Here is a 27,203-nt window from a genome sequence, read left to right as displayed (position 1 = left end):
AACTAATTTTGCCATCGAAGTTTGATACTGTTTTTTGACAAAAAGAAAAGTGTGTTTTTTAAATACACAATTCCAATCAATTTCTAACGTTGATCTCCTACTACCTCTTTAAGTAATTTCCTTAATCCATAAAACTTCTGAATTTCTGACATTTTAAATACGTTTAATTCTTGCTGTCACTATATTCAGACCTGTTAACTTGCACAATTTAAAAAAAATAGTTATTACAATTCTTGAATAGCAAATTAATTGCTAACTTAAGAAAAGTAGGTTGTTTAAAATCTTGGGTTATTGATATTCATACATTTGTGTTCAGGTTTTTTTTTAAGTTTAAACATTTTTTGTACACTAAAAAATAATAAGAAAAACGAACCTCAACTTGTCCCCAACCGTCGACGTTCATTTTAGCCGCAGCTTCAACACTTTCCTTTGCTCCCATCTTGCTTGTGTTTAGTCCTTTTCAATAGTACAGTATTTCAACGATATGTTCCAGATGCAATATTACAGATTACAGTTTTGTTTTTCCTCAAATTAATCCTCTTTTGAAGATTTTTTGAGTATTGAGTTTGCTCAAAAATTAATTTTTAGTTTTATAAACGTGTTTCTTTTTTTTTCTGTTTCAATTCCGCGCACAGTCGGCACAATATTTCCCACAAATTAAAAACGAACGAAAAAACGAAAAAAACAAATGTCCTTGCCAGAACTATACGAGTATATACCTATAATGTGTTCACACTCTGTAAGATTGTCTTTTGTTGTATTTTCAAAATGTTGTTTACAGTCCTTTTTCTAACCTAAATTACTTTGTAATTTAACTTCTTTTAAAGACTTCATTTTTTTTTTATTCTGGTGTATGATGGTTTTTTAGTTGTGTTTTGAATTTTTACAATATTAAATATTTTGTTCTTCCTTTAGTTTGATTAAACGTCGTCGTCTCAAGGAATATATGTCTCCTCCCGTGTTGTACTTATAGATATATTAAATATATGTATGTATGTGTGTGTATTAAAATTTCGGATTTATTTTGAATTTTATTCGAGGACACTCATTTGTTGTGGATCACTTTCCAATATGAGAGAATTGCTCCTTAAACATTTATTTTGCTGATGATAGTCTCTGAGGTTTCGTTAAGTTTTATGGCCTCACCAAGGCACAGCTGCCTGGAAGTGCGATGATGTCCTTTTTGAATATAGCAACTTTTTTGTGCCCCCGCCTGCGACCCGAACCTCCTTTTCGATGCTGATGCTGGTGATGCTGCTTCTGCTTGTTCTGTGCTGTGCTGCTAGAGCTGCTGCTGCTACTACTGCTACTGCTACTACCTTGTCGACTGTGGTGCTATGCGTCAAACACACCCACCTATATTTTTAAAATTTATCTAGAATCGAAAACCGCAGATGTATCATGTATCCTTTTGAATTCTGCAAAGTTTTCTTGCACTTTTTTACACATTCACTTGGTTTTGGTTCTGAGTCCTTTATTTTCAAATTCAAGCTTTAAGGATTTTTATATTCGCAAATTGAAAATGCAATATTTTTTTTATTTGTAATTTGATACACAAACACAGACACAGAAGGGGGAGGGGGGGCGACGTCAACACCCGAAATTTCACAACGGTTCGATATAATTTTTCTACAACACCCTTCTCGTCGTGAAGGACTTTTTTTGGTTTTGATTTTTCTCTGCAAAAGGATGCAAACTTAATATATACTTATTTTTATCACTTAACTCGAGTTATCCTTTAAGCTAAATTTTTAAATTTTTTTTCACGTAGAATATCCGTAGAGATGTTTTTTTATAGCACACAGGACACACGGAGAAGAAGTAAAGTCCTGCTGACGACGATGACGAGGATGGTGATGATGATGGTGGTGATGTGTACGGATCGATACACCGACGAAAGTAGTAGAGAAAGGACTCTGTTCGCGTGTATATAGGAGATGAATTGATGCTGCTACTGCTGCTGCTGCTGCTGAATGATGGGAGGGGTGGTGCGCGAATATGCTCTTGCTCCTTCGGTTTGTGCTCCTGTTGTTCTTCTTCTTCTTGTTCTTGTACTCGTTTTCGTTCTCGTTCTCGTTGTTGATGGTTGTATTTGCTGTGTGTTCTGTTCTGTTTCGATTCGATTCGCTCTCTTTTCGAATTTGTTTTTGAATTTTATTTTTTCAAAACTTTGTTGATAATAATGACAAGGAGCGATGTGAACTTAGTGACAGGCGGCTATGGCTACGTCTACGGCTAAGGTTAGTTAAGATTTCAGAAGGTGTGGGTGGTGGAAGTGGTTTTCTCTTAGTTCTTGCAGCTTCTCTTGGTTAAATTCATTTGACAGGAACAATTTGAATTTCAACAAAAATAATATGGAGAATGTAAACAATATGAGAATTTGTGGATTAAGATAAAATAGCAGCACACGGGAGATAGATGCGCTCACAGTTCGCAGATGAACTCAACGAATCGTTCGAAACCTGGAAAATCTTAACGAAACTTGACGGGGGCGGGGGAATCTCAATCAGAAGGACTTGAGATTTTTTTTTTGTTTTTTTTTTTCGTTCGTAGCAAAAATGTCCTTTTAATACTTAATTGATGTAGCCTCCACCACACCTAGTTTTTTTTTTCTTTTTGCAAAAACTTATTTTTTTTTTAAATCAATCACAACCCGTTTTCGAGATTTAGGATTCGCAACTCAAACCTTATTCATAGTCCTTTGTGTTTTCTTGTTCGCTATAAATTGTCCTGCAAAGCATCCCATCACTCGCGAGTAACCATTTTATCTTTCGATTTTGATTTTGATTTCGTTTTCGATGCAAATAAAATATAAGAACTTTGGAATTTCTATTTTTGGTTGTTTGTTGTTTATTGAGGAAATAAAGTTATCTTTCTGGAAATCCTTTGGAGATTTTCAAAAAAGTTTGGGAGTTGAATATTTTTTTAAGGATAATGGAGAACTGGTGTATATTATATTAAATTTTGTTTCTAAAAAGCTACGACCACACAACCGACAACGATGAAATTCGTGAAATTTTTGCCTTTGAGGATACTTTGGTTGGAAAAAGCCACCCTTTGGAGCAACACCCATGCGCTGGAAGGATGAAGGAACAACATCTCCCGAGGAAGAGGCTATAATGGAGAGGATGAACATTTCATCTCACACAATTCGCACAGTGATTCGATTCTGTTTCTGTTTCGAATTTTAACATCCCTTAAAATTGAAAAAGAAAAAATGTCCGCTATGTTGTTGAACATGAGTGCGAGGATTGTAAGCGTGTGACTTTTTAGTTTACTATAAATATTTTATGGTTCGTTAAGTTTTTTTCTTTATTTTATTTGGTAGAAGATTTACTATCTCTCTCTCAGCCGATACCATTGGAATGGACCTAATTTTCGTATAAGAGGTATAAGGTAAAGGTGGCTAGAGGTGGAGGTGTTGGTTGCATTGATGTGGAAGGGAATAATAATGTTGACAATGATGATGATGGTGATGATGATGTGCTGCTCCTGCTTCTTCTTCTTCTGATGCTGGTGTTTTATATGTCGTTGGAATTTGTTTACATTTAGCTTAAAGAGGAACAACGAAATTGAAATCAACAAATCATAATTTGCTTTTGATGCTGGTAAAGAAGTTACCTGTACCTGACTTTAAGAGGTTTTACGAGTATAGATGATATTTTTTTCAGTGGCTAATAATTTTTTGATATTTGATTTTTTGAAGTTTGTTTAAAGATTTTTGGTATATTTGCATTAAAGTGTGCCGAGTTCATATTATATTGTTTTCACAACAATGTTTAAACTACAAAGAATTGGTTTCCGTTAATACCATGAATGTCGAATTTGAATGTTTCAATATTATTTTAAAAGAAAGTTTTTGTTAATAAAGCAAAAGTACTTATAAGATTTTGAAGACTCTAAAAGTAAATCTTATAAAACAAATAAATTGGCTGGCTCAACAGTCCGCTGAGAACTGGCGCCTAGTGACTTACAACTCTCAACCAATTCGGTGTGGCAGTACTGTTGTCAGGGATGGAAGGGACCTACAATTTTAAGCCGAATCCGAAAGGCAAATTTGAGAAAGCACTTTTCATGACAAGAATTACTCTTGGAGAATTTGTCAATTCCTCGCAAGAGGCAGTACCCGTGAAGAAAAAACTTTAGGTGGCATAGGCAGGGATCAAACCCAAGGCCTCTAGCATGACAGTCCAACGCACTAACCATCATTCTACTGCTACTAAGATGGTAAATCTATGTTCATAATATTATGCAAATATTGGAATTCTTCCTTTAAAATTACAATCTTTACTATGTCTATGCTTTACAAATGTCTATAACACCTGTGGGGCTTATCGGTTTGACCTCAACTTCTCTAGGATTTTTAAAAGTTTTCTCATTCTTGTTAATACTTTTGTTTTGGTTTTATGGAATAAAAAATTGTTAGGAAATTTTTTGGCTACTCTTCTTTAACTTGAGTTGATAAATAACAATTATTGTACTGGTCAAAAATCACAAAATATACCTCAGTATCAAGCTGGCAACAACTTGATATTGTTATTCAGTTTTGACCGTTTTCGGACCATGTTTTTGAATTGCGAGTTAAAAATTTAACGTTTTAGTAAATTCTAAAACTTATTCAATTAACAGCTAACTTGAAAAGAGTTATTTCAAAGGAGTTTGCGTTTTGTTAGAGTGTCTCCTTTAAGATGATCTGATTTTTAATACCCCGAATAAAATAGCTGAATAAATGGAAGAAATTAGTGTGATTTATTTCACGTATTGTAATTTGACAGTTACTATTTTTCAAGACTCCAATTCTGTCTATTTCATCGTGAGTCTGATGGTTAGTAAATTCGTGAGATTTTTTAATGAAAAACAGCCTCGATGTTGGAAGAATTTTCGAAAGATCATCACTTTTGTTACAAAATTAAATTTTGTAGGTTGGTCACTTATCTCAGAAAGCACTTTTCTAACTTAACTCACCCATCATCAAACAATGTGTCTACAAAGTTCAAAAACATCCGAACAAAATGTTTTGGTATTAAATGAGTTGAAAAAAGATATTCTAGTTACAAAATCTATGATTTAAAAAACAACTCCATATTACATATTTCGTTTGAATAAATAGTAAATAGCACACTTTTTGAAGTTTTAATAAGGAATTAAAAAGCGAAATAGTAGTAGTACCCGTGGCATGATGGTTAGCGCGTTGGACTGTCATGCCACAGGTCTACAAGAGTAATTGTTGTCATGAAAAAGTGCTGTGCGGATTTGGCATTTAAGCTGTAGGTCCCCTCCATCCCTGACAACATTTCTCGCACACAGGAATGGTTGAGAGTTGTAAGTCACCAAGCCCTGGTTCTTCATGGACTGTTGCGCCACCTAATTTATTTATTTATTTAGCTAGCAAAATAAAATATCAAATTAGTTCGCCTCAAAAACTTCAACCTCAACCCAGTTTTGAAAACGCATTCGCGTTAGAAAACTTAATAAAAACGGTGCTTTCTGGTTTTCAACACTTATATAAAATAGTATTTAAATTATAGAAGACTTGTTTTTCTTTTTCATAGCTGGACAAGCATTTTAAATTATCATAAAAGATTTTCAATCCAAATGCAACATAGTGATGAATTTAAAGCTGTTTTATGTCGAAACATTTGGGACGCCTCATCAATCTAGAATTATTTTTAGGGTGACTTTAAGTTATGCTACAAATTTTACCGAATATTAATAAGTGTGTTTTTTGGTATTTCATATATAGTACAGTGAGAAATTGCCAACAAAACGATCCGCAGTAGCCAGATTTTTGTATTTAAAATTTGATACAACTGAAAAAAGATCTGTCAGAAATAGAAGAAAGTTTTGTGAAAATAATATGTTTAAATTAACTTAGCAAACAAAAACTATTTTTAACTAATGAAATGGACAATTTTCAACAATAAATGTGAACAAAACATTGAGATTCTATAAAAAAAACTCATTTAACAATTGCTACAAGGAGGGGGTTTGTTCGTAGACTACTACATTAACTTGTGGTGATGAAGCGAGCTTCAAGCTCGCCTCGATTCCGGTAGGGGATCGGAGTCGAGTCAAAATTTGCGTAGAAAAACATGTGTGAAGGAGTTGGTTAGCATATTCTTATATGGTGCTGAACTATTCAGTTTTTCATTGTTTAACACGAATCAAACTATTTCACTATCACACCATTTGGATTTTAGAAAGTGGTGTCAAACTTAATCATTTTTAAATCTTCTTGTGCGGTGCAAACACCGTGAAGGTTTATTTAATCTAAACTGAGATAAACCTTTGGTGGAAACATATCAAAACATAAATATCTTTCCTATTTTCATTTTCACTAACAAAACTAAACAATAACAACAGTAATAGATTGATTTTTTTTCCCCAATGGAAAACACACATGATTCCAAATACATAACAACTCAACGAACAAAGCCACAGAGATACCAATTCAATATCAATCGTACCAACATTTGAGAACGAGATCACATAAGATCCCTTCAAGACTCCTATATTTATACGAAACCCATCCATAGTAAGATTCTACTGTAAATTTTATCGGTGTTTTTCATACTATGGATATTGTTTTTGTTATTCGTGTAAAATCCTACTAAACTATGGATAGATTTTTCAACAAAACACTGGTAATAACGCTATTCCTCGTAGTAAGAAATTAAGAACTGAAGGATGTCTTTTTAGATATGAAAGAAAACAAACATGATTGTTTCCAATTCCTCGTAATATAAATATGGCTTCTGGCATATGATTTTCACAGCTGTCTTATTTGGTAAGTCCAAATTTAGATGATTTTTTCCAACATTTGTGGCCGTATATCCGCAATAAGGCGATGAAAATGTCTTTCAAGAGGTCAATTGCTTCTGGGAAGTTGACTTAGAATAAAATGTCCCTACAGAAAATAGCTAAAAACGCTCGATTTTGTAAGCCATTTCACGAGTCCGTAAAGTAAAATTATGCGGTTACAAAACATGTCTTCTATTAAGTCAAGTAAACCACAGGTCCTTTTTATTCAATTGATTAAAGAAAATGTCAATAAACAAAATTCGATTTTGGAAATAATGGAATCAACAACAATCTTGCTTTGGATGCATTCACCCAATTATTTGACAGCTGACAATATGGCAGCCAGTTAAAATAGTACTGCCAACATTAAGTTGTATACCTAAGATTATTTCTCTTAATATCAGCATAATCTATGTATCAGAACTTTACATATGTAATATAGATTGTGGAACCTGGCGGTTTTAAATATCAATCAGGATTTATGATTTATCAATCAATTATTATTTTACAAGCTTTGAAAGAAAGTGTGTTTGTTTGTTTGTTTGTTTGAAGGCGTTCATCTCAGGAACTACTGGTCTGATTTGAAAAATATAACACAACATATGACCAAAATAAATACGAATACGAATTCAGTGAAGAATGTTTCAAAAACAGCGATTTTTTCCCTTGGGGAAACGATTAAAGCTTTTCAAAATAATTTGTGACAGAATTGTTACGCTTTAATTGTTCTAATCTATGTGTATAGGTATCTATAATTTAATTTTGATTTTAACGTAGGTTCGAAAAACGTTTTTTAAAGTGTCCAAAAACAATGATATTTACTTTTATTATAAATCAACAGGTAGGTCGGTTTTGTAGATATACCTACCTTACCTTCCTATCTTTAAAATGTTCAGTTTAAAGTCCAAGCATCAAAGGAACTTTTGTACCTCTGAATTTATATGTACATAAGTACAATACAAAAGGTAGATAGATATTCTGGATTCCTTGTGGGTATATAACATAAGATCTAGTATCTAGTAGGTTAATTCATATGTATGAATATTTCACATAATCAGTATTTATTTGGAGACTAAAATACAATTTGCCGCCAAAAATTTAAACACTCCCGCAATCAAGGGAATAAATAAATTTTATTTTCAAAGCACGAATAAAAACCCAGAAATCATAGGTATAACATCTTCCACAAGTTAGTAAGTATGTAGGGAAATGCATATACATACATACATACGTATGTAGGTACATCCATACATATTATACTTACAATTTCTATGACGTTATTGCTCACGTCACGAATCGGGCTTAAATTGGAAAAGTGTCCACAGAGCCACCCAACCCCAAAACAATGTCAATGCGATGCAATGGTTGCATACAATTCTACGCCGCAGAAGCAGATGACAGCGACAGCCTAGCCTAGTGTAAGCAAAAGCATCTATTTATATCTATGTTTGGCTTTTGGCACGTCAAAGTTTTGCAAAACTGCGATATCGTGTTTCGTGTGTGTAGAACTTTTGAACTTGACTAAGCCAAATACTAACTACACCAACGCCCAAAAAACTAAAGCCTTTCTCGTCGAAATGATCCCAAATCAAACTGTAATGAATTCCAACTGAACTTTTTTTCCAGCTTCTTGCAGTACCATCAAAATCCAATACCCATCTCAGTCATCACACCATTCCCTTAACACTTATTTTACATCAGAGTCAGAGTCCTATAGCCCGATTAAAGATGGTTGACGTGCAACTACATGCGGCAAGTTGGAGCACTTCCAACAGAAACAGCAGTACCAGCAAAACAAAAATAAATAAACCAGGAGTTAGAGGTGCCGAATTTAGCACCGCGTCTTGCTGCTCTGCTGCACCAAATGGACCAAGTCAGTAGTCGTAGTTGAAGCGTAGTGAAGTCAAGTGGTGATGACAACAGGGATAAGGGTAAATGGTCCACGGTCCACCATCAGCATCAGCATCAACAACCCCATCCAGCAAAACAGCAAGGAAAATATTCGTGCTCTTTGTGTCGCACAAAAGCTTAGGAATCGTTAAAAGCTTTTTTCCAATAAACGTAGATTTTGGGTTACAGAGAGGGTGTGGTTATATTCACATTTGCATGACACACTTTCGGCTTTCATTCACCCGGTTCAGTATCAGTGGTCGTTCCTCGTTGCCGTTGCTGATGCCGGAGCCGAAGCCGGTGTCTTTATATACCTTTTTCTTTTCTCATATATATAGCCCTCTCTTTTCTTGTATGATGAAAACAAATTGTTAAAGACGTCACGTGTGAACAGACCACGAAACCGGCTTTTTCTTTAACATTTTCAACAAAAGAAAAGCTTCGGTTGTTGTCACAACTTTGATTAGCTAAAACACAAACCATGTTAAGTGGTAAAGTTAAGGTAGAAACATTTTTAAAGTATTTAGTAGGGTAAAGTGGCAATGTTTAAATATATTTACATCAACAGAAAATTTGTTTCATTTTTATACACCTACTAGACTTTAAGTTACATAAGTGTACACGATTGACAGATATAACAATAGTGTCTGACCTAAATGAAAATCAAGTTGTTTTTAGACGGTGTTAGTAGGAAATATATGGCTGACAATTAATGGCTGAATACCAAGCAATGCACTGCACTGTCATGCAACTTCTTGGCCAAAGATTTTATTTTATTGAGTAATTTAAAATATTATGAAATAACACAGATCTTGTCAATCAAAACTATATTTTTTTATAAATGACTTAATAAATCTTAGATTTTCTTCCATGTTTCACTTCTGGTTGGTCCCTTTTAATTTCCCAGCAGTAATCCGCTAACATATTTGGGTTCCATTTGCCCTAGTACCGCTTTTCCATATTCAATAGAACCTCTCACCGTGCTCGTTGCTGACAGTCACTAAATTGTCAGCAAAAAAATCCAGGTGGGAGTCTAAAAAGTGGATATTAAGTGACATGTTGCAACCCATATCGTTATATGTCATTAACAGCTCGCTAACCAACTCGCTGTAGCTGTCACTCTTGTGGTTACCCAACAAATTTGCAACAACATTTTTAAAAGCCTTCCATGCAGATTTTTTTCAATCGCTAAGACGAGATCCTAATAGTTCTGATTGTTTTTTGGAAAAATTTAGATTCCAAACTAAATCATTTAAGTCTCCTTGAGTTATGAAATGTGGCACGTTTGCGATTACTTTAAACTGAAAGTCATCGTCCTCGTCAACACATTTACCTAAAGTGGACGGGTGTGAATGGTCATTCTCAACAGACATAGTTGCAACTAGTAATAGTTCTGATTGTAGCAATTTTTTACAATCAGAGACTAGTCTTATAGCCGAAGATAAGTTATGCTAAATAAAAGTATTTTTTTCTTTTATTTTATACCGTTTATGTCAGTGAGACAAAAATAGCAATCCGAAACATGATCTCGGTGTTCAGTCCATATCATGGGTACTACAAACGGCATAGGTCGTGCGCATTTCTTCCAGTCGGTTGAATTTTTCACACACGTTATGCAAGACATAAGGAGCCCAGGATTTGTCTTGATGGGAGACAGAAAAACCAAAACATTGGTGATAACACTCCAACACAAGATTCGTAAAGTTTCGTCTTTGTTTTTTGAATGTCAGTTCTCCGCAAACATAACATAAATAGATAGGATCATGGTTAGACTTCCACGACATGTTTACAGGGTTAATAACAAAAAAATGCTAAAAAAAAGTGTTAAAATGCAAATATTTTCGGCTTAAATTTTCAGGTCCCCTTCATCTCTGACAACATTACTCGCACACAGCAAAAGTTGAGAGTTGTTTATTATTATTAATTGGACTCAATTGTAAATCAAATATTTTTAAACAAGCTCTTTTGCTCGATTGCGAAAACGTCCTTAGTGATTTATTTCACTAATACGAGAAAATGGGTCCCGTTTCGACTTAGGTGAAGTAAAGCGAGAGCTATATGGAAACTGAAAGCTGCTATAGCTGACGGCATCTATCGAATTATTCAAAGCAGTAGTCAAGAACTTGGTAAGGAGAATGCTCCAACTCATCGGCAAAATATATTTGGATAAAAACATGCCCGATGAGTGGAATCTCAGCAAAAGTTCACCCAATCCTCAAGTAGGGAGACCCTCTGAATTGCGCCAACTACATAGACACCAGTCTCCTTAATATCCCTTATGAGATCCTTTTTGTTCTTTTACATGAACATCTGAAAACGTTCGTCAGCAACCTGATAGGTCCATATTACTTTGGCTAAGACTAGGAAAGTCTACCATCGATGAAATATTCACAGTATGGCAGATCTTGAAAAAAAACCCATGCCATACAGTAATATAACAAGTTTATTTGGATAACATGTTTATTTGACTTCAAACTTAATTTGTTCTTTCTTTATAATTTAGTTTTTTCTACAAATATATATTAATGGCGTCAATTACCGTTGGCTTCTCGAATTTTTAATGCCTTCGTCTTCGTTCTTTTACATGAAGTTGGCTGTGGTTATTTTTATATTTCCAATGAAGTTGGCAACCATTCTATAAAATAAGGTGTAGCTGCCATCGTTGAAGTACAAACTACAGTACCAAGGCCGCGTATGACAGTATCTATAGAGACCAACTTTTAAGAGCGATTTCTAGTTTAGGCATCCCTGTCAAATTTGTTTGGAAGAGTAAAATTACAATACAAATCATAGTCGGTAAAAAGCTCACCGGTGTCAAAAAAGGTTTTTAGACGAGGTGATCCACTCTCTAAGATAGCTGATGTATCCACGTTCCAGCCCAGAAGGCCTTCAAGGCCAATCCCGAGAAACTTCCGCAAAGTAGAAGAAAACTTAGAATTATTGATAGTTAGATAAAGGGCCTTGCACATGAGAGTGAACAACAAATGGACGAATAAACGTTTTTTCACATTTCAAAACGTCAATTGCAAACAAAAACACATTTAAATTATAATAAACCAATTGGCACTAAGGTTAGGATAATAAAATTTGAATTTTGTTCTCTAAAATAAGAACATTTTGTAAAAACAATTTGGTATTAACGGATTGCACTGAGGTTGTTACGAACTGTCAAACTCTATTTGCGTTCCACATAACATCCACACTGCAAGGAATAAATGGCGAGCAACATAACCACAAAATTATACCACTTTTGTTTTATTTTTGTGTGAAAGATCATGGGTGAGGAAAATATAGAGAAATGGTAATTCAATTCGTCGCTGTCTGCGAATAGAAATAAAGCCCATGTGAAAGAAAAGTCAAAATATGCGAACATCCACAGTTCGCAGTTCGTAGTTCATAAAAAGATGCTTAACCCTGCAGCCAGCTGGTTTCCCAAGAAAATTAAAAGGTACAAAATTTTGAGTTTCGGTACATTTCGAATTTAAAATTTCTTGCCCCTTCTTTTTAATAAACTAAAACTCTCATGTACAAGATTCTGAAAGAAGACTGGTTTACTACATAAGTTAGTTCCTTACAATGATCAGTGTTTCAAAACCTTATAATGGAAAGAAATTTTATGTTTAAAAGAACGCACATGCTTATACTATTACGACATAAAAATATATGGAAGAAATTTCGTCATCCTGTGAGACTTGATTTATTAGCATGATTTTGACATTTTTTAACAAATAGCAAATCAGCAAATTAAGCTTATTTTTTCAAACCCAGTTAATATTTCCAGCAGAATACTTAAATATTTCTTCTTAATGTTTAAAACACTACTCAAAAACATACTTATTATTTATGAAACTAATTATTTCTGTGACAAATCGCATTCTAATTGAAAGGCTTAATGTTCAATCAAGCTATTAACGTCTCTATCACTAATTAAATCAAATCAAATCAAAAACAGCGAGAAAATAATAGCTTCAGCTTAGATCCTTGACCTTGTATGAACGATACGAGTATTAAATATCCTTGATAAAGTCTATGCTTTTTCTTGTGCTTGTGATGGAGATGTGTATCGCAACTCCCTATAGAAATGTATCATTTATTTAGATACACAGTCATGTACAGTACAATATATGTATGCCTGCTATATGCATTTACTATAATTGAAGTCCTTTTTATCACCACAAGAATTGTTTTCATCTCGTTCCATTCGATATACAGTTTGCAATGTCTCGTATCACCATCATCTGTCCTTTATTGAGCTATCTCTTCAATTACTTTTGGTATGTTTTATGTGTGTGTGTGTTGTGTATGATGATGTGTTGTGATTGTGATTGATTAGGAAAACTAAGTTATTGAGACTTCCGTCCAAACCAAACAAAAAACCCAGCAATATAAAGCCAAAAACCAAACATGATTACAAACCAACAAAACTTAAGGATCGATTCAAATTTCCTTCCATCTCTATGTGTCAAATTGCAAGCGTCATCTCAATGATATTCAAAGTTGCATAAGACTTTTTGTTCGGGGTTTTGTCGAACAAACTATCCCAAACATCAAGTTCTTCTATACAGAACCCCATCAGACACTCTTTTTTTAAAAAGTCAGCTAATTTTTCGGTATAAAAGCAATTATAATGCAAATTTCTTCTGTTGTGTGGTCTTTTTGACGAATTCTTGGCTTTTTTACGCTGGCGCTAGATGAGCTGATGCCATAACCTCATGGGTCTGTGGGTTTTTCGTCGTCGTCGTATGCTCCGCTCAGCTCAGCTCAAGTTGATAAATCCTTGAGCGAAATTAGATTTTTGAATGTGACACCAGAGATACACAACGACAAGAAATACGGACAAAATTTAAATTTAAAATTTGAAGACTTTGTTGTCTGGGCAGGATTGGGGTGGTAATAGCTAACAAAAAAATACCGTTTTTACCCCTCTGCCTCCACCGATAAGCGCATTACATTATATCCTTTGCTGATGGTTGTTGGTTCGTGGAGGAGCTGGGAGTTTTTTTTTCTTGGTGTTCTTTTTCGGGATGCTCCTTCTTGTTCTGTATCCTTTCTTATATTTGCATACAACTGCAAATTGTATGCAATTCCATCTTTGCCATAGTTGAATCGGAAGAGAGGTGCCTTGCTTTGCTTTACTTTACTTTGCCTTGCCTATTGCCTACAATTCTCAGGAATAAATGTTCATCCTTGTTTCAACATACATTTCCGTTTCCTGTATCCTGAGCTGATGGTGTGGTTATGTGGTTAGGAGCATTTGTCTGCAGTGTAATCAAATTTTATTCCAATATATAAATTTTGAAAGGACGAGAGAGTAAAAATAAAATAAAATGATTTACTTTATTACTCTAAATTGCGAGGATTTATAGGACATATAAATATGTATAGTACGTGCTTGTATAAATTTATCCATATACAAAGAGAAAATAGGAGCAAAAACGTTGAATCTTATGCTCGTTGTCGGTTGTGTGTTTGCGGTTTTGAAAATCATTGAAGAAATAGAATAAGAGAGCGAGATAGAATGACTTTGAATCTGAACATCATCGGAATAAAATCTGGCAGAGGAGCAAAATTAAATTTTGATAGCTCAAGCAAAGTGGAAAATTATCACACGCACCCAGAGCTAAACATTCACCATAGGCACCAGGCACAGGAATATAAATTGGGCGAGGCAGCACACAGCAAACTGTCACAAGTAGAGACTTTTCGTCCTTTATTAGGGCTCTGTTTTCTTATGAAGCTGAAGTGATATGATGGGATTACGAAGTTTTCGATTTCTCTTCTATGGTTTTAGGTTTTAGGTTGATGATGTTTTGGCTTGACTATATTGCCAAGACTTGATGAGATTATTAAGAGAAGGAATTGGTTTTGTTCGTTTTTGTTTCGAATTTGATGGCTTTGTAAATTTAAGTCAAAAGATGTATACTTTAGGAGTTTCGTTGTCCTCATTCTATGAGAAACTTTTAAAGATATTCTTGGAATTACATCTTTGTTTTAAATGAATTAAAATTGTTATAAACTAATTTATTACAAAGAAAATACGTTTATGAACGATATTAAGCTTGAAATGCTTTATGTGGAACATTTTTACTCCGAAAATTAAAAAGCAGCCCGCAAGAAAATAAAACAGAAGCTGTTAAATCTTTAAATATTGTAGCTCTGTAATATAAAAAACGTTTTTTAAAGCAAAGTTGCAATACAACATAGCCATAAGATCACACTTGGTCGTTGGCCCATTTTTTTTTTTTTTTTGGGAAAAGATGAAGGTGTATTGTGTATAATCTGGGTGCACTGCGTTTTGGCGAATGGACAGCTAAAAAAAGTGAGAAAAATACTTTATTTTTGGAGCAGAGCATCAGAGTAGCGTAACCCCCTCTGCAAATGGGTCATGATGTGGGAATTGTGGCATCTGTACTCCATATAACTATGGCAAAGGTGCAGCGCAGTGGAAACGTATGGTTTCAGGCCAGCGATTAACTTTAACTACAAGTGTAGGTAATATTGGTTGGCTTTAAAAATCGAATGAAGAAATAGATGTTTAACAGATGTTTTTCCGTGATAGTGCTAAGTATAAAAATTGGTTTGATCTTTAAAAATATCGCTAATACTGATTGCTTTAAAAATGTATTATTATTATTCAGCTTTAATTTTGTTTGGAAACAAGTTCTTTGGAAAGCCTAATGATTTTCATTAAAGCATTTAAAGTTGCAGGTAATTTAAACAAACATTTAATAGCAACTTAATTGTCTAGTGACTGATAAGCCAATTATATTTAAATAAAGAGTCAGTAAAACATCTTGAATATACATAAAACGATTTGATTTTGCTTTGCCTTACCTTACTTTACTTCTTGATAAACGGCTATTTGAAAAAAAATGGGTAATAGGCGTTTCACACCATGTCCAAAACCCGGTTTTCCCAAAATTATCGGTTTTGGCAGAAAACCTATATCGAAAACTCAAGTTTTCCCAAACATTTTTGGTACACCACAAATTTTCGTAAACCACAAGTTTTCGTAAAACACAAGTTTTATATAAAACCTCTCGCAAACTAGTAGCAATTCAAAGTTGAACTAAACAAACAAACCTTTTGAAACATTCAGCGCTCAAATTAATGTAAAAAAAGGCCGATGGCTGCTGTCAACACAAATATTTCATTTTGAATTAAATTTGGTCGTGGTAAGTAATAATATTTTTACAATTTCCTTACAAAATAAGAATTATTAATTTTTTATTTACAGAATATGGAAAAAAAAATTAAAGTTTTGGGAAGCTGCGTGGCAACAAAAAAACGTCGAGAGTAAAAGCCTTGCTCATAGTTCATAATAACGTTTCAATGGGATGCGTATTCGAACTCGTCGCCACAAATATGTTCGACTATTTCGCTTGCTACCTGGAGAAAGACTTTTCGGTAACTCCGTTCAATTACAAGGGTTTGGGAGATATGAGAAAGGCGATAAGTTCATTTGTGGAGGAGAATAAGTATAAAAGAAAATCTCTGGCGGAGGCTTTGTCGCAGCGGGCTACGAAAATTTGCGCCAAAACATTCCATAATGAGGGAATCGTTGTTCCAGAAAATAAAACCAAAACAGAGATAGTCATGGAGAAATTGCAGCCCATCATAACAGCTTCAATGACCGCTTTTGATGAGTGTGATTTTGGTACGAATCTGGAAGTAGGAATTGACCTTTTCTTCTCCGGCACTTCTCAACCCCGCCTATAAGTTGCTCGGATGGCCACAATATATGAAAATTCTGAAGGGACATTTGGCCAGCAGAAGCAACAGTCATAGGCTCAGTATTTTGGATTGAATATGTTGTGAAAGACGAAAAAATTGTTTTAAATAAAATGAATTGGTATTGTAAAAGTTTTGATTGTTGTTGATTCTATGATATATTTTCTAGACAATTAGCTTCTCCTTAGTAAATTGTTAGGACCGGTTGAAGTAAACATAGACGAAAGCTGCAGCTAAGCAAGCTTGCAGTTCTTTTTGATTCATGTCGTGAGCCCATTCCACCCGTCCCCAGAAATTGAGTGGAAACTCTTCTTCAAGACAAGCTAGTGTTACGTTAAAATCAATTTGAATTGGTTAGAATTCATTTTATTTTCACAAATAAGTTGAGAAGATCAAAAATTTTTACTCAAAAATTTTTTCATCGATATAAAATTTGACAGTCGGTGTTTAATAAATTTAAATGTCAAATGAAAACTTGTAAATGTTCGGTGTGACCGATTTTCTGGTTTTCGAAATTTTTTTTGTCGAAACCCCGATTTTGTGAAAAGGCTATAAGTTTAAAATTCGGTAAAGTTCTTTATTTGGTAAACAAACTGTCAAATTTTGTATACAAAATTATTCACACAATTTGGTTGAAATTCACCACAAGATGAACGAAACTATCCCAATTTGTCTTTCTTTTTGTTGCTTATTTTTGGCATCTTTAAGTATTTTTTTAAATCCATTTTGAACGAGTTTTTAATAAACGAAATAATTTTTGTGAGCAAGAAAAACAATCGTTTCACAAACAGATGATGCCATTACACAGTATTTACACCATTCTATTAAAAAAAGAAAATACAATTTTCATCTTTAAAGATTGTCATTATTAGCAAAGAACGCCACCAATGTGTTCATGCCTTAAATAGATCACAACCAATCTTGAACACTTTCATCCACTCAATGAAATCATTCAACGAATAACCGATCTTGATGCATTCACACAAAAACTTTCAAATTCAAATTTCAGATTTGACATTTCAAATTAAATTTCAAAATAAAACAAAGCCATAGAAATAGAAATTGTAAAATTAATTATTTATTATTTATGTTTTCAGAAAATTTAATTCAAAATGCATGAACATGACATATTGTCTTACACAAATTGTGCAGGATCAGATTTTAAAGGTTTTCAAGAAAAAATATCGCGTTAAAATGTTTCCTAATTTATTTAAAATTTCTTTTTAGAATTACTTCTCCAGCGTGCCAAAGACTCTTACAATAATAAGGACAATGAAAATTCGATATTTTATCAAATCAAATCCCTATGCACAGGATTCGAATCGCGATACAATGTTTCAAGTAAGAAAATAAAGCAACCTCTCAATGAAGATATTGTGGCCTCTTTTATTTCGTGTTTTGTTTTTCTAACAATCAAAGTCTTAATTGAACATTACAGCTGACGAAATCGAATTACCTGACACCAAAATCAACGAACAACAAGAGCTTATGTTCCAAGAGTGAGATTTTGAGTTTTCCTCGAGAGAATTTTATTTTAAAATTGTATTATTTCCCCAGTCGCCCACTTTTCAAATACGCTTTAGAATACCTTAAGAACCGAAGCCTTTCTAAGAACAAGTCTCCCCTAAATAAAACACACAAAATTAATGAAAACCACTCAATAGATTCAATGCAAAGAGTTGAAGAAATCTGTGCATCTCTGCCTCAAGGTAAACCATATTTAAGAAGAGATTCCTTACCTAGAATATCCATTGAAGTATTTTCTCTTTTATCAGAATGGACAGTAATTCAATTATGCAAAGAACAACGCGAGGAAACAACTTATTCCATGTTTCGAGAGATCCTTGCCTCTGATGCACCGATTTATCTTTCCATTCTAAAACATCCCCGAAGCAAAGAATACCCCAAACCTATTTGTCTTCTATTGACTGGTGACAATCAAGGTAATTAAATAATAAAATTCATAAAAGGTATTACTAAGTTCTTTCTTCCCCTCGTAGAAGAGCTTTTTAAGAAGTTCTCCGTCCTCACAGCCTCCTTTACGGAGTATTCCACTTTACCAGCTGGTTCGGCTGGTCCGAAGACAACTCAAGAACTGGAAAACTATTGGGCTGGAATGGCAGTTCTCGAGAGCCGTGTGGCGGTAAGAATGCAATAATTGTAATCAATGAATGTTATAAATTTCTTAGAAACATAATAAAACTTTTTAAATAAATTGAAATAATTTTATTTTATATTCAGGATGCAATTGCAGAGTTAAAGACTTTCATGGGACCCTGGATAAGTCTCCTGTGTGGTAATGTTAAAACCCGATTTGTGCAAAAACAACAGAACATTTTTAAAAAAGTCGATAAATTCTGTGATTCGAATGAGTAAGAAAAGAAAAATTACTCCCTTTTCTGTAATTCCATTTAATTTGTTAATGTCATTATGTCTAGCATTGAATGCCAGCAGCAGCGAGTTCTCCTAAGTCTATTAGCCCAACAGCGACACCTTCTCACTGATGAACACATAAAACAAGCTAGCACTGCTCTGGCAATGGAAGGTGACGATGACGGCAATGGCAATGGCAGTGCCAGTGAAGGTGACGGTGAAGAAGAAACCCCAACCACATCTCGGTTAATTTATGAATTTCTCATGAAATTGCCATCGGAAGACGAAATTGCATTTGGTCCTTGCATTCTCATTCTAGACGAAGTAAGTTTGTCTACCTTCTGTTTTTTATGTCTTGTATTTTCTCTGTCCTTTGTTCTATATATGCAGCAGCAACAAAAACCAATTTGGTTTTCAGTTTTCACAATTTTTCCTGCTTCCAACTTCAATTTTATTTGGCTTGTTTTTTTGTTCTTATTTATTTAAGCGCATTGATCACTTTTATTGGGAAGTTTTAAATCCATGGCAGGAATTGTGTCGTATGAGCTCATTTCATATTCTCGTTCGTCTATATGAGCGCTATAAATCGAAAATCAAAAACGGATATTTGATGGTTGATGTAGAGAATGGACGTTGTGTCGTTAATCCAGGTTAGGATCGAAACGATTGAATTTTCTTAAATTTCAAAACTCATTTATCATCGTTTATTTGTTTTTCAATTATTTTAGATTCAAATTTGCCGAACATGGAAGAGCGGATGAAGAGTTTCTTTAATTACTGGTTGCCCAATTGGAAGTGTACTTATAACGTTGTTCCGAAAATGGAGGATTATATGAAATTGTTTGAGGAAGCTGATTGTTATGTGTAAGTTATGGTGCGATTGTTATTGATTAATAGGAAACTCAATTTGTGTGGTTTGTAGTAATAAGTTACACCATACACAAGTTAGTTGAATGCTTGTTTAACATGGGGGTACAGGAGTTTTGAATTTATTTGAATCTTTGCATAGATTTGTCTATAAGCTGATAAATTTATTGTAGTATGCTTAGAATGTTTTACAACGCAAAAGATTAGTGTCAAATTTCAATAGTTTTTTTTTGTATGGGAATTAAGCGAATAAAATGTAAATTTCTTGGAACTTAACCCTTCCTCGGGCATTGGAAACATACATGAAGCTCAAAAATTTCCGTCGGGTTTAATTGGAATCGAGAAAGTTCCATAGAAATTATATTTAAGTCAAATGTGTTTTTAAATAAGTCTTATGGTTATAATAGCCTGATGAAGATGGGGATGGGGAGGATATATTATGCTTTAAAAATGATTTTGGAAAAGTGGCCGTTACTGCTATCTCGAATTAATTACAGCCGAGAGGCCCTATTTTCGACCTCTTAACGACATCAATCGTCTCGGGATTATCTACGTAGCCAACCGTATTTAAGTAACCCTACAAAAATTGTTCAGCGGTGTTTAATAGAACGATCTATAAGGCCCCGCCACAGCCTACTACTACGCTAGATAATGTGTTCACCAGAAGTTTCATTCAATAAATTTTCCAAATAAAACTTCAGCGAATTCCGCTGTAAGGGAGATAGAACCACTCAACCTCGGGGACGCAGATCAACAATTCCACCTGCCCGACCTTGACAAAGTGAATATAGCAATATCTAGACTTAAGTTAAACAAATCTGCTGGAGCTGATGACTTGGTATTGAGTATACACCAACTCATCTGAAAAATATGGTCGGAAGAAAGCATGCCGCATAACTAGAATCTCTGCATAGTTTGCCCAATATATAAAAAAGGAGACCCTCTAAACTGCGCTAACTACAGAGGCCTTAACATTGCATATTAGATCCTCTCTGCTGTATTATGTGAAAGTCTGAAGCCGTTCGTCAACAATCTGATAGGCCCTTATCAGTGTGCCTTCAGACCAGGAAAGTCCACTATCGACCAAATATTCACACTACGGCAGATTTTGGCTTCAAATCGATTCCCACCATCTCTATATCGATTTTAAAGCCACGAACGACAGCTTCCATAGGGAAGAACTCTACAGAGCAATGTCTAGTTTTGGCATCCCGGTCAAACTTATCCGTTTGTGCAGAAGGACGATGGAGAATGCGTACTGCTCTATCAAGGTCGGAAAAGATCTCACCGATGCATTTGATGTCAAAGAAGGTTTTAGACAAGGCGATGCACTGTCATGCGACTTCTTCAATATTGTTCTGGAAAAAATTATGCAAAACTCAACCGTCAACACTAGAGGCACAATCTTCCAAAGGTCCATCCAATTACTCAGATACGCAGATAATTTTGACATAATTGGAAGATCAAAGCGTGATATCAGTGGAGCGTTTTTTGCATTGCGAAGGTAGCGAAGAAGGTGGGTTTAGTGGTCAATGAGGACAAGACCAAGTATATGCTGTCATCAAAAAAGGACATTGAACAACGACGTTTTGGACAAAAGGTCACTATGGACAGCTTTAACTATAAGGTAGTTTAGGACTTTGTCTACCTAGGCACCGCTATAAACACAGACAACGACACCAGCGCTGAAATCAAACGAAAAATAACTCTTGCAAATCGCTTCTTTTTTGAACTTAGAACAGAATTAAGAAGTGAAGTCCTCTCTCGAACATTTAAAATCACCATCTATAAGACACTCATCATCGCGGTTCTCATTTATGGCGCTGAGCCCTGGACCCTATCGAAGAAAGATGAGAGCGTCTTAGGATGCTTCGAGAGAAAAATTCTTCGGGTGATTTTTGGTCCCGTATGCATAGATGGAGAATTGAGGAGAAGATAATATAAGGACGAACTGTACGGGTTGTACAGCGACACTGACCTACTTAACTGAATTAAAGTACAATGGCTTAGATGGCTAGGTCATGTAGAGCGAATGGACATTAACGCTCCAGCCCGGAAGGTCTTCGAATCCAATCCCGAGGAACGGCGCAGTAGAGGAAGACCGCGACTCAGGTGGAGCACCCAGGTGAGAGAGGACTTCAACCAACTTGGCGTGCGAAACTGGAGACAGCTAGCTAGGGACCGAGCCGAGCCGAGAAGCCGCATAGGACCAGGTTATGGAAGTACGAACGATGACAACACTACCCGTCGATTTCGATCGGATATAACAGACGAAAACATTATATGTCGATTTAGTGGATATCCAATACAAGTTGGTCGATTTAAGGAGTATGGTATTTATACAGCAAATATATTTGTGCAACTGTATTCATAGTATAATATGCCCACAAGTGTACATACAATTTTAATACACAGTCCTCGGCGAAGAAGCCCAAAAGTCACGAAACAAAGATATAAAGCTTTTTCGAGAAAGTTCCTCAAGAAAATTTTCGAGGCAGAAAAATACGGAAGATGTGTTTCATAATCTCTTGGTCTCTTTAGACTCATTAATAAGTGGTTTTGGAAAACTAAATCCTAAAATGAAAAATACATTTCCCTCTGAAGTACTTCCGTTTGTAATTGAACCATAGATCGTGCAAGCCGACTTAGTTATAGTTTTACATCCAATGAGAAAGGGTTTTCACTCTCAAAAATAAATATCAAACTCTGAGGGAAACCCCTTGACGTCAGCGAATCATTAAGAAAAAAATACAGGACAAAAGACAGAGCCCGAGGGAACACCAGCGTCAATTCAGTGGAAATTAGAGTTAAACTCATTCATTCATTGAAAGAAACGTAAGATTATTTGAAATCCATCAAAGGAGAGATGTGTCAAAAACGAATGAACGCATTTTCGATAAGAGAAACTGAATGGGTACGTAAACAAGCAGAACTGTCGATTTTGGAGTTAATATCAGCCAGAAGCATTGCAGAGCTACCAATGCATCCAGAAAAAGTCACAGTTTGGTGCGGTTTATGGGCTGGTGTCATCATTGCACCGTACTTCTTCAAAGATGATGCGAATCGAAACGTAGCAGTGAATGGTGAGCTTACGAATAAAACCGTGAGATGATATTCAACTTTTTTTTGCACAAAATGCAAGAGCTTGACTTGCAGACATGCGGTTTCAACAAGACGGTGCCACAGGCCAAAGGCGAGTTCGGTGAACATTTTATTTATTTTTTTCTTTCGGGACCGGCCAATTGGCCGCCTAGGTCGTGCGATTTAACGCCTTTAGACGAAAACGTGGGGCTATGTTAAAGTTCATATCCATACAGACAATCACGCTTCAACTGACGCATTGAAATACCGGCCGAAATGTTGGAAAGAGTATGCCAAAACTGGACTTAGTGGATGAACCATTTGAGGCGCAGTCAAGTTCAACATTTGCATGAAATAATCTTCGAACATTAATTTATATGGACCGCACTATCAATTCATGCATTTTTCTGAATTTTATGTGTTTCTAAAAACGAAACTTTCCTATAGCTTTTAAAAATCAAACAATCGTCAAAAGGTGCCTAGGAGAGATAAAACACAAACGAAAAAAGGATATTGTTAACAAGTTGACAAGTCAAAAAAAATTGAACAGACGTCTTTTTGACCTTATAATAATTTATTTTTTAAGTTTCAGAATGCAGCGGACGAAGTTTTAAGCTTTTGATTGTGGTTTTGATGTTAGACTAGGCATGTGTTTGCCCGGTAAAGCCCGAGTTATAATTAATCTTTTTGACATTAACCAAATTCGAACGATAATTAAAAAAAAAACAAAAAAAAGTATTACCACAGACAGATGACCTACTTTCAGAATATGTACATTTTGCAAATATTTATAAACGTCAAACAATCAAACACACACTCGTGTTCCATATGATCGACTAATCAACTTCTAACTTGTAACTTATTTCATCATAAATTGCATAAAATTAATTAATTAGTCTCAACTAGGCTAACTGACCACAGTTCTTTTACTTTCAAATCCCACCGGAGTATCCGGTTAACCATATTAAAAACTAGCAGGCAGCATATCACCTTTTTACCCAATCCAACCAAATCTGCTATAGTGTTAATATAATATTAAATTTTGCAATAATCCAAAAGTGACACGACGACAGCGCGGTACCGACTCGACACACCGGTAGCAGTAGGGTTTGAAAATGCATAAATAAAATGAATAATATTTAATTGTGTATATTATGTGGTGGTATACCAAGCAAACAACTTCCGCTACAATTCACTTTTAACCCTATAAAACCTCAAACATTCACAATTGGCAATGATACAAGGATACATGGAATAAACAAAATACAATATTTTCAAGCTCTTCTCCACTCTTTCTCTCGAACTGAAGTCACAAATAAAATACAAAAATTTAAATTTTAAATTTCAGCACAAAATTTCATTTGGGTTTTTTAGTGGATTGCTTTTTGGAGTTGGAATATTTTTGCATTACAAAATAAAAATGTATCTCGGAATGCTTTGAATTTCTTTGTCGATGATGAAAAAAAAAGAATTATAGGCAGGTATAGAAATGATATGAAAATTGCTAAAATACGCTTCGTTTGTTTTTTCAAATAACTAGCCATTTTTTTGTTGCCATTTATGTGTCTCTGGTGGGTTATCTTCTATGTATTATATTTGATTGTATTAAAATGTAATTTGGGAAGAGGGACCATTTTTTCTCTTCGATATAATAGAAGAATAAAATTATCATATATTTCGTTATTTTAAAATAGTTTCAAATAATTGATTTGCTTTTGTTGGGGAATGGTTTTATTTTGTTTTCTATTCACTTTCAGATACTGTGGCCATGGGTCAGGACTTCAGTATTTAAATGGTCGAAAGATAAGTAAATTCCAAATGAAATGCATTGTCTTCCTCTTTGGCTGCGATTCAGTTCGTTTGAGATCGCAAGGACTCCACAGTGAAATGATTGGATCACATTTGTTTTATCATGCCGCTTTGTGGTAATCTATTCTACACACTAAATAAAATTACTTACTCTTATTTGTGTCTTTTATTTTAGTCCAGCTGTTGTGGGAACTCTGCAACTGGGATTCGATTTTCAAGTTGATAAAATAGCAACAACTCTTCTTAGTGAGTGGATTCCATCCAATGCGGAAGATATAGACCACTGGCATCACATTGATAAGCCAAGTTGGAAAAAGGGAACTATACAACGTGAGTTTTTTCGAGTTCTGATTAGAACAAATCTAATTTAATAACAAACAACTAAAAATCTTCTAGCTCTTCATTCGAAAAACGCTAGAATTCAATTAGACAATTATGAGGGAAGTCTCGCCAAAGCTGTGTGTGCTATTCATCAAAAAACCGAAGAGAAACTTTATAATACTGTGGGATTTGTTTATCGAGGACTACCAGTATGGAATTCGAGTAATTCCCATTTAAATTAATAATAATAAGATCTGTGTATGTTTTTAAGATTTAAGTGATATTAATGAATTTTCTGTAAACTTCTATTTATTAAATAAGAGTCAGTATTTTTTAAGCCTCTAGGAAAGACATTAAAAAAAAGAGGAGAATATAGACTTTTTAAAATGTAACCCAAATAAAACTCAAAATATTCAAAAACATGAACTTAAAACCTCCCATTTCCTCTTTATGAAAAGTGCTTTATTAAATACTCTTCGAATTCATATTTTGTCTTTAAGAATAATTGCTTTTCTTTCTCAAGGAACTTCCCCACCAAAAACAACACTTTTAATTATCAAGAACCTACAAACATCCATAATAACAGACTTCAACTCAAAAACGAATTGCCTAAATTAGTTTTAAGTGAATAAAATTAAAAAAAAAACACAAGAAAGAGAATTTAATCTCAATAATTAATGACAAACAAATCTCCTAACCCCACTTCACCTCTCCACCCTCCCACTTTATTCAGTTTGTGTTTGAAAGACACCAAATCACAATCAACAACATCTCTGATGCCAATTACAAATTCAAAACCATTTTACTAATTTCTTTTGAACATCACAAAATCTTCTTTTGACATGTTCCAAAAAAAAAAACACCCATATCATCTGCCTGACATTCCTTTGGAATTTCTGTTTTCTTTTCTTTTTTTTCGGGAACATTGCGTATCAAGGAAAAAAGAAAAACAAAATCCCAGTTCCTTTGCTCACACACAAATTCACGCCGAAAAATTGTTTTTCCTCTCCATAAAACTACTCAAAATAATAAAACAAATAAAATATCCTTCTCGATGTTAAAAAAAAAAAAACAAAAAATAAATAAATAAAACTCACAGACAGGGCATATCCTCTGGAAATGAATGCAAACCAAAGAAGAAATGTAGTGAAATTTCTATTCTCTCACAGTTACATGAATCGACGATAGGATGTAAACGACGCACGACGGCGATGATGGTGGGAAAAACCCGGAAAAAGGACGATGAAGATGGTGGCCGTTCGTTGTCGGTTTATTTGGTTCCTGTGTGTGTTTTAACCTGGCATCCTGTTTTATGTATTTCTTTTTGTTTTAATCAATTTATATGAAGCAGCTTTAATATTTCGCTCTTTTCCTACAGATGGGATCCTTAAATAACATCAAATGAACTCTAATATTCGGACCATAAAACAGGGTAAGGCGTTTTTTGTTTTCTTATTAAAAAATTCGAAATGAAAAAAAGAAATAGGTTATATTCCACGACGTCGTCATCGTCGTCGTAGTAGGATGTGTCCCTCTTGGATCATAATATTACAACGTAACGTCACCATCCTGCCAAGGACTAAATAAATCCCCAACTCCTCCTCCACTTCAAATGAAAATAATTACATAATCCTATTTGAATATAATTCACGCGTTCACCAAAAAAAAAAAAAAAAATAGAAGATGAAAACGAAAAATGAGAAATAGGTACAAAACAAGTCGTGGGAAAGTTCACTCTTCTCTCGTTATCATGTAAAATACCTATTATCCTGCAAAAGTTTTATTACAGGTCACGTATAAACAAGTGAAAAATATTTTTCAAAAAAAGGAAACAACAAAAAACAAAGCATTAACAACACGCCCATAAATTACATGTTCTAGGAGATTTTAACAGGGTGTTTTGTTTTAAGAATGATTTGCAGCATAGTGGAATTTTAAAACTCATAGGTCCTAAGGTCCTTCGAAACTAATCTTAATTATATAGCACTAATCAGAATTTGAATTGAACTAAGGGAAAGTATTTCAAAGAAAGTTTGTGAAAAGATATCCCTTTTTTAAGATCTTCCCAGTTTCCAATTAGAATTTTGGGAATCTGTTAGAAATGTTTATTTGATGACGTTTTTAAGGCATCTTTTAGGGCACAGGCTTTTTAGTGTAAAATGTGTGTGGCTGTAAATAAGCCAAACTTAAAGTTAACTTAAAAGAAATCATTTAAATTCGATTTTTTTACTATATTAAATTCTGGGAACGAGTTTAAAGTTTTTAACACCCTCTATCGGTGAAGTGTCTTTTTTTGTTTCTGATGTATGTATGTATGTAGGTGCTTGCGG

At 34.4% G+C, this 27,203-nt stretch overlaps 3 protein-coding genes across 3 annotated transcripts in view; 1 reads left to right on the top strand and 2 right to left on the bottom strand.

Annotated features, from left to right (window-relative positions):
• The window catches only part of LOC129946452 (uncharacterized), a 38,579-nt gene extending 36,353 nt beyond the window's left edge, over positions 1–2,226 (bottom strand). The window contains exon 1 of the mRNA XM_056056635.1: positions 374–2,226. Coding sequence (XP_055912610.1) covers positions 374–439 — 66 coding nt within the window. The 5' untranslated portion in view covers positions 440–2,226. The remainder of the gene's footprint in view (positions 1–373) is intronic.
• Positions 1,135–17,242, bottom strand: LOC129945304 (vitellogenin-A2-like). The gene is made up of 3 exons (XM_056054959.1): positions 17,238–17,242; positions 1,813–2,131; positions 1,135–1,335 (listed from the first exon to the last, which is right to left on the bottom strand). The coding sequence occupies exons 1-3, from the start codon at positions 17,240–17,242 to the stop codon at positions 1,135–1,137; spliced, it is 525 nt and encodes a 174-aa protein (XP_055910934.1).
• A 219-nt stretch (positions 17,243–17,461) lies between these two features.
• Positions 17,462–26,205, top strand: LOC129945303 (separin). The gene is made up of 13 exons (XM_056054958.1): positions 17,462–17,589; positions 17,650–17,763; positions 17,861–17,921; positions 17,980–18,131; positions 18,198–18,365; positions 18,423–18,565; positions 18,664–18,794; positions 18,861–19,119; positions 19,283–19,445; positions 19,524–19,659; positions 24,501–24,668; positions 24,728–24,882; positions 24,949–26,205. Exons 1-13 carry the CDS (start codon positions 17,535–17,537, stop codon positions 25,113–25,115), a joined length of 1,872 nt encoding a protein of 623 aa, XP_055910933.1. The 5' UTR covers positions 17,462–17,534; the 3' UTR covers positions 25,116–26,205.
• Positions 26,206–27,203: the final 998 nt, after the last annotated feature.

This window comes from Eupeodes corollae, chromosome 2, assembly GCF_945859685.1.
Source record: "Eupeodes corollae chromosome 2, idEupCoro1.1, whole genome shotgun sequence".
Lineage (NCBI taxonomy): Eukaryota > Metazoa > Arthropoda > Insecta > Diptera > Syrphidae > Eupeodes > Eupeodes corollae.
Note: the sequence above shows the minus strand (reverse complement) of the source record. Positions and strands in the feature narration are given on the sequence as shown.

What these genes read in the sequence shown, in the direction of transcription:
- LOC129945303 (XM_056054958.1), top strand. Translation starts at nt 17,535, where the DNA reads ATGCATGAACATGACATATTGTCTTACACAAATTGTGCAGGATCAGAT. An exon ending in ATCGCGATACAATGTTTCAA is followed by an intron (nt 17,764 to 17,860) that starts GTAAGAAAATAA and finishes TGAACATTACAG; the next exon opens with CTGACGAAATCGAATTACCT. An exon ending in CTGTGCATCTCTGCCTCAAG is followed by an intron (nt 18,132 to 18,197) that starts GTAAACCATATT and finishes CTCTTTTATCAG; the next exon opens with AATGGACAGTAATTCAATTA.
- LOC129945304 (XM_056054959.1), bottom strand. An exon ending in CAGGACTTTACTTCTTCTCC is followed by an intron (nt 1,336 to 1,812) that starts GTGTGTCCTGTG and finishes TTTGACGCATAG; the next exon opens with CACCACAGTCGACAAGGTAG.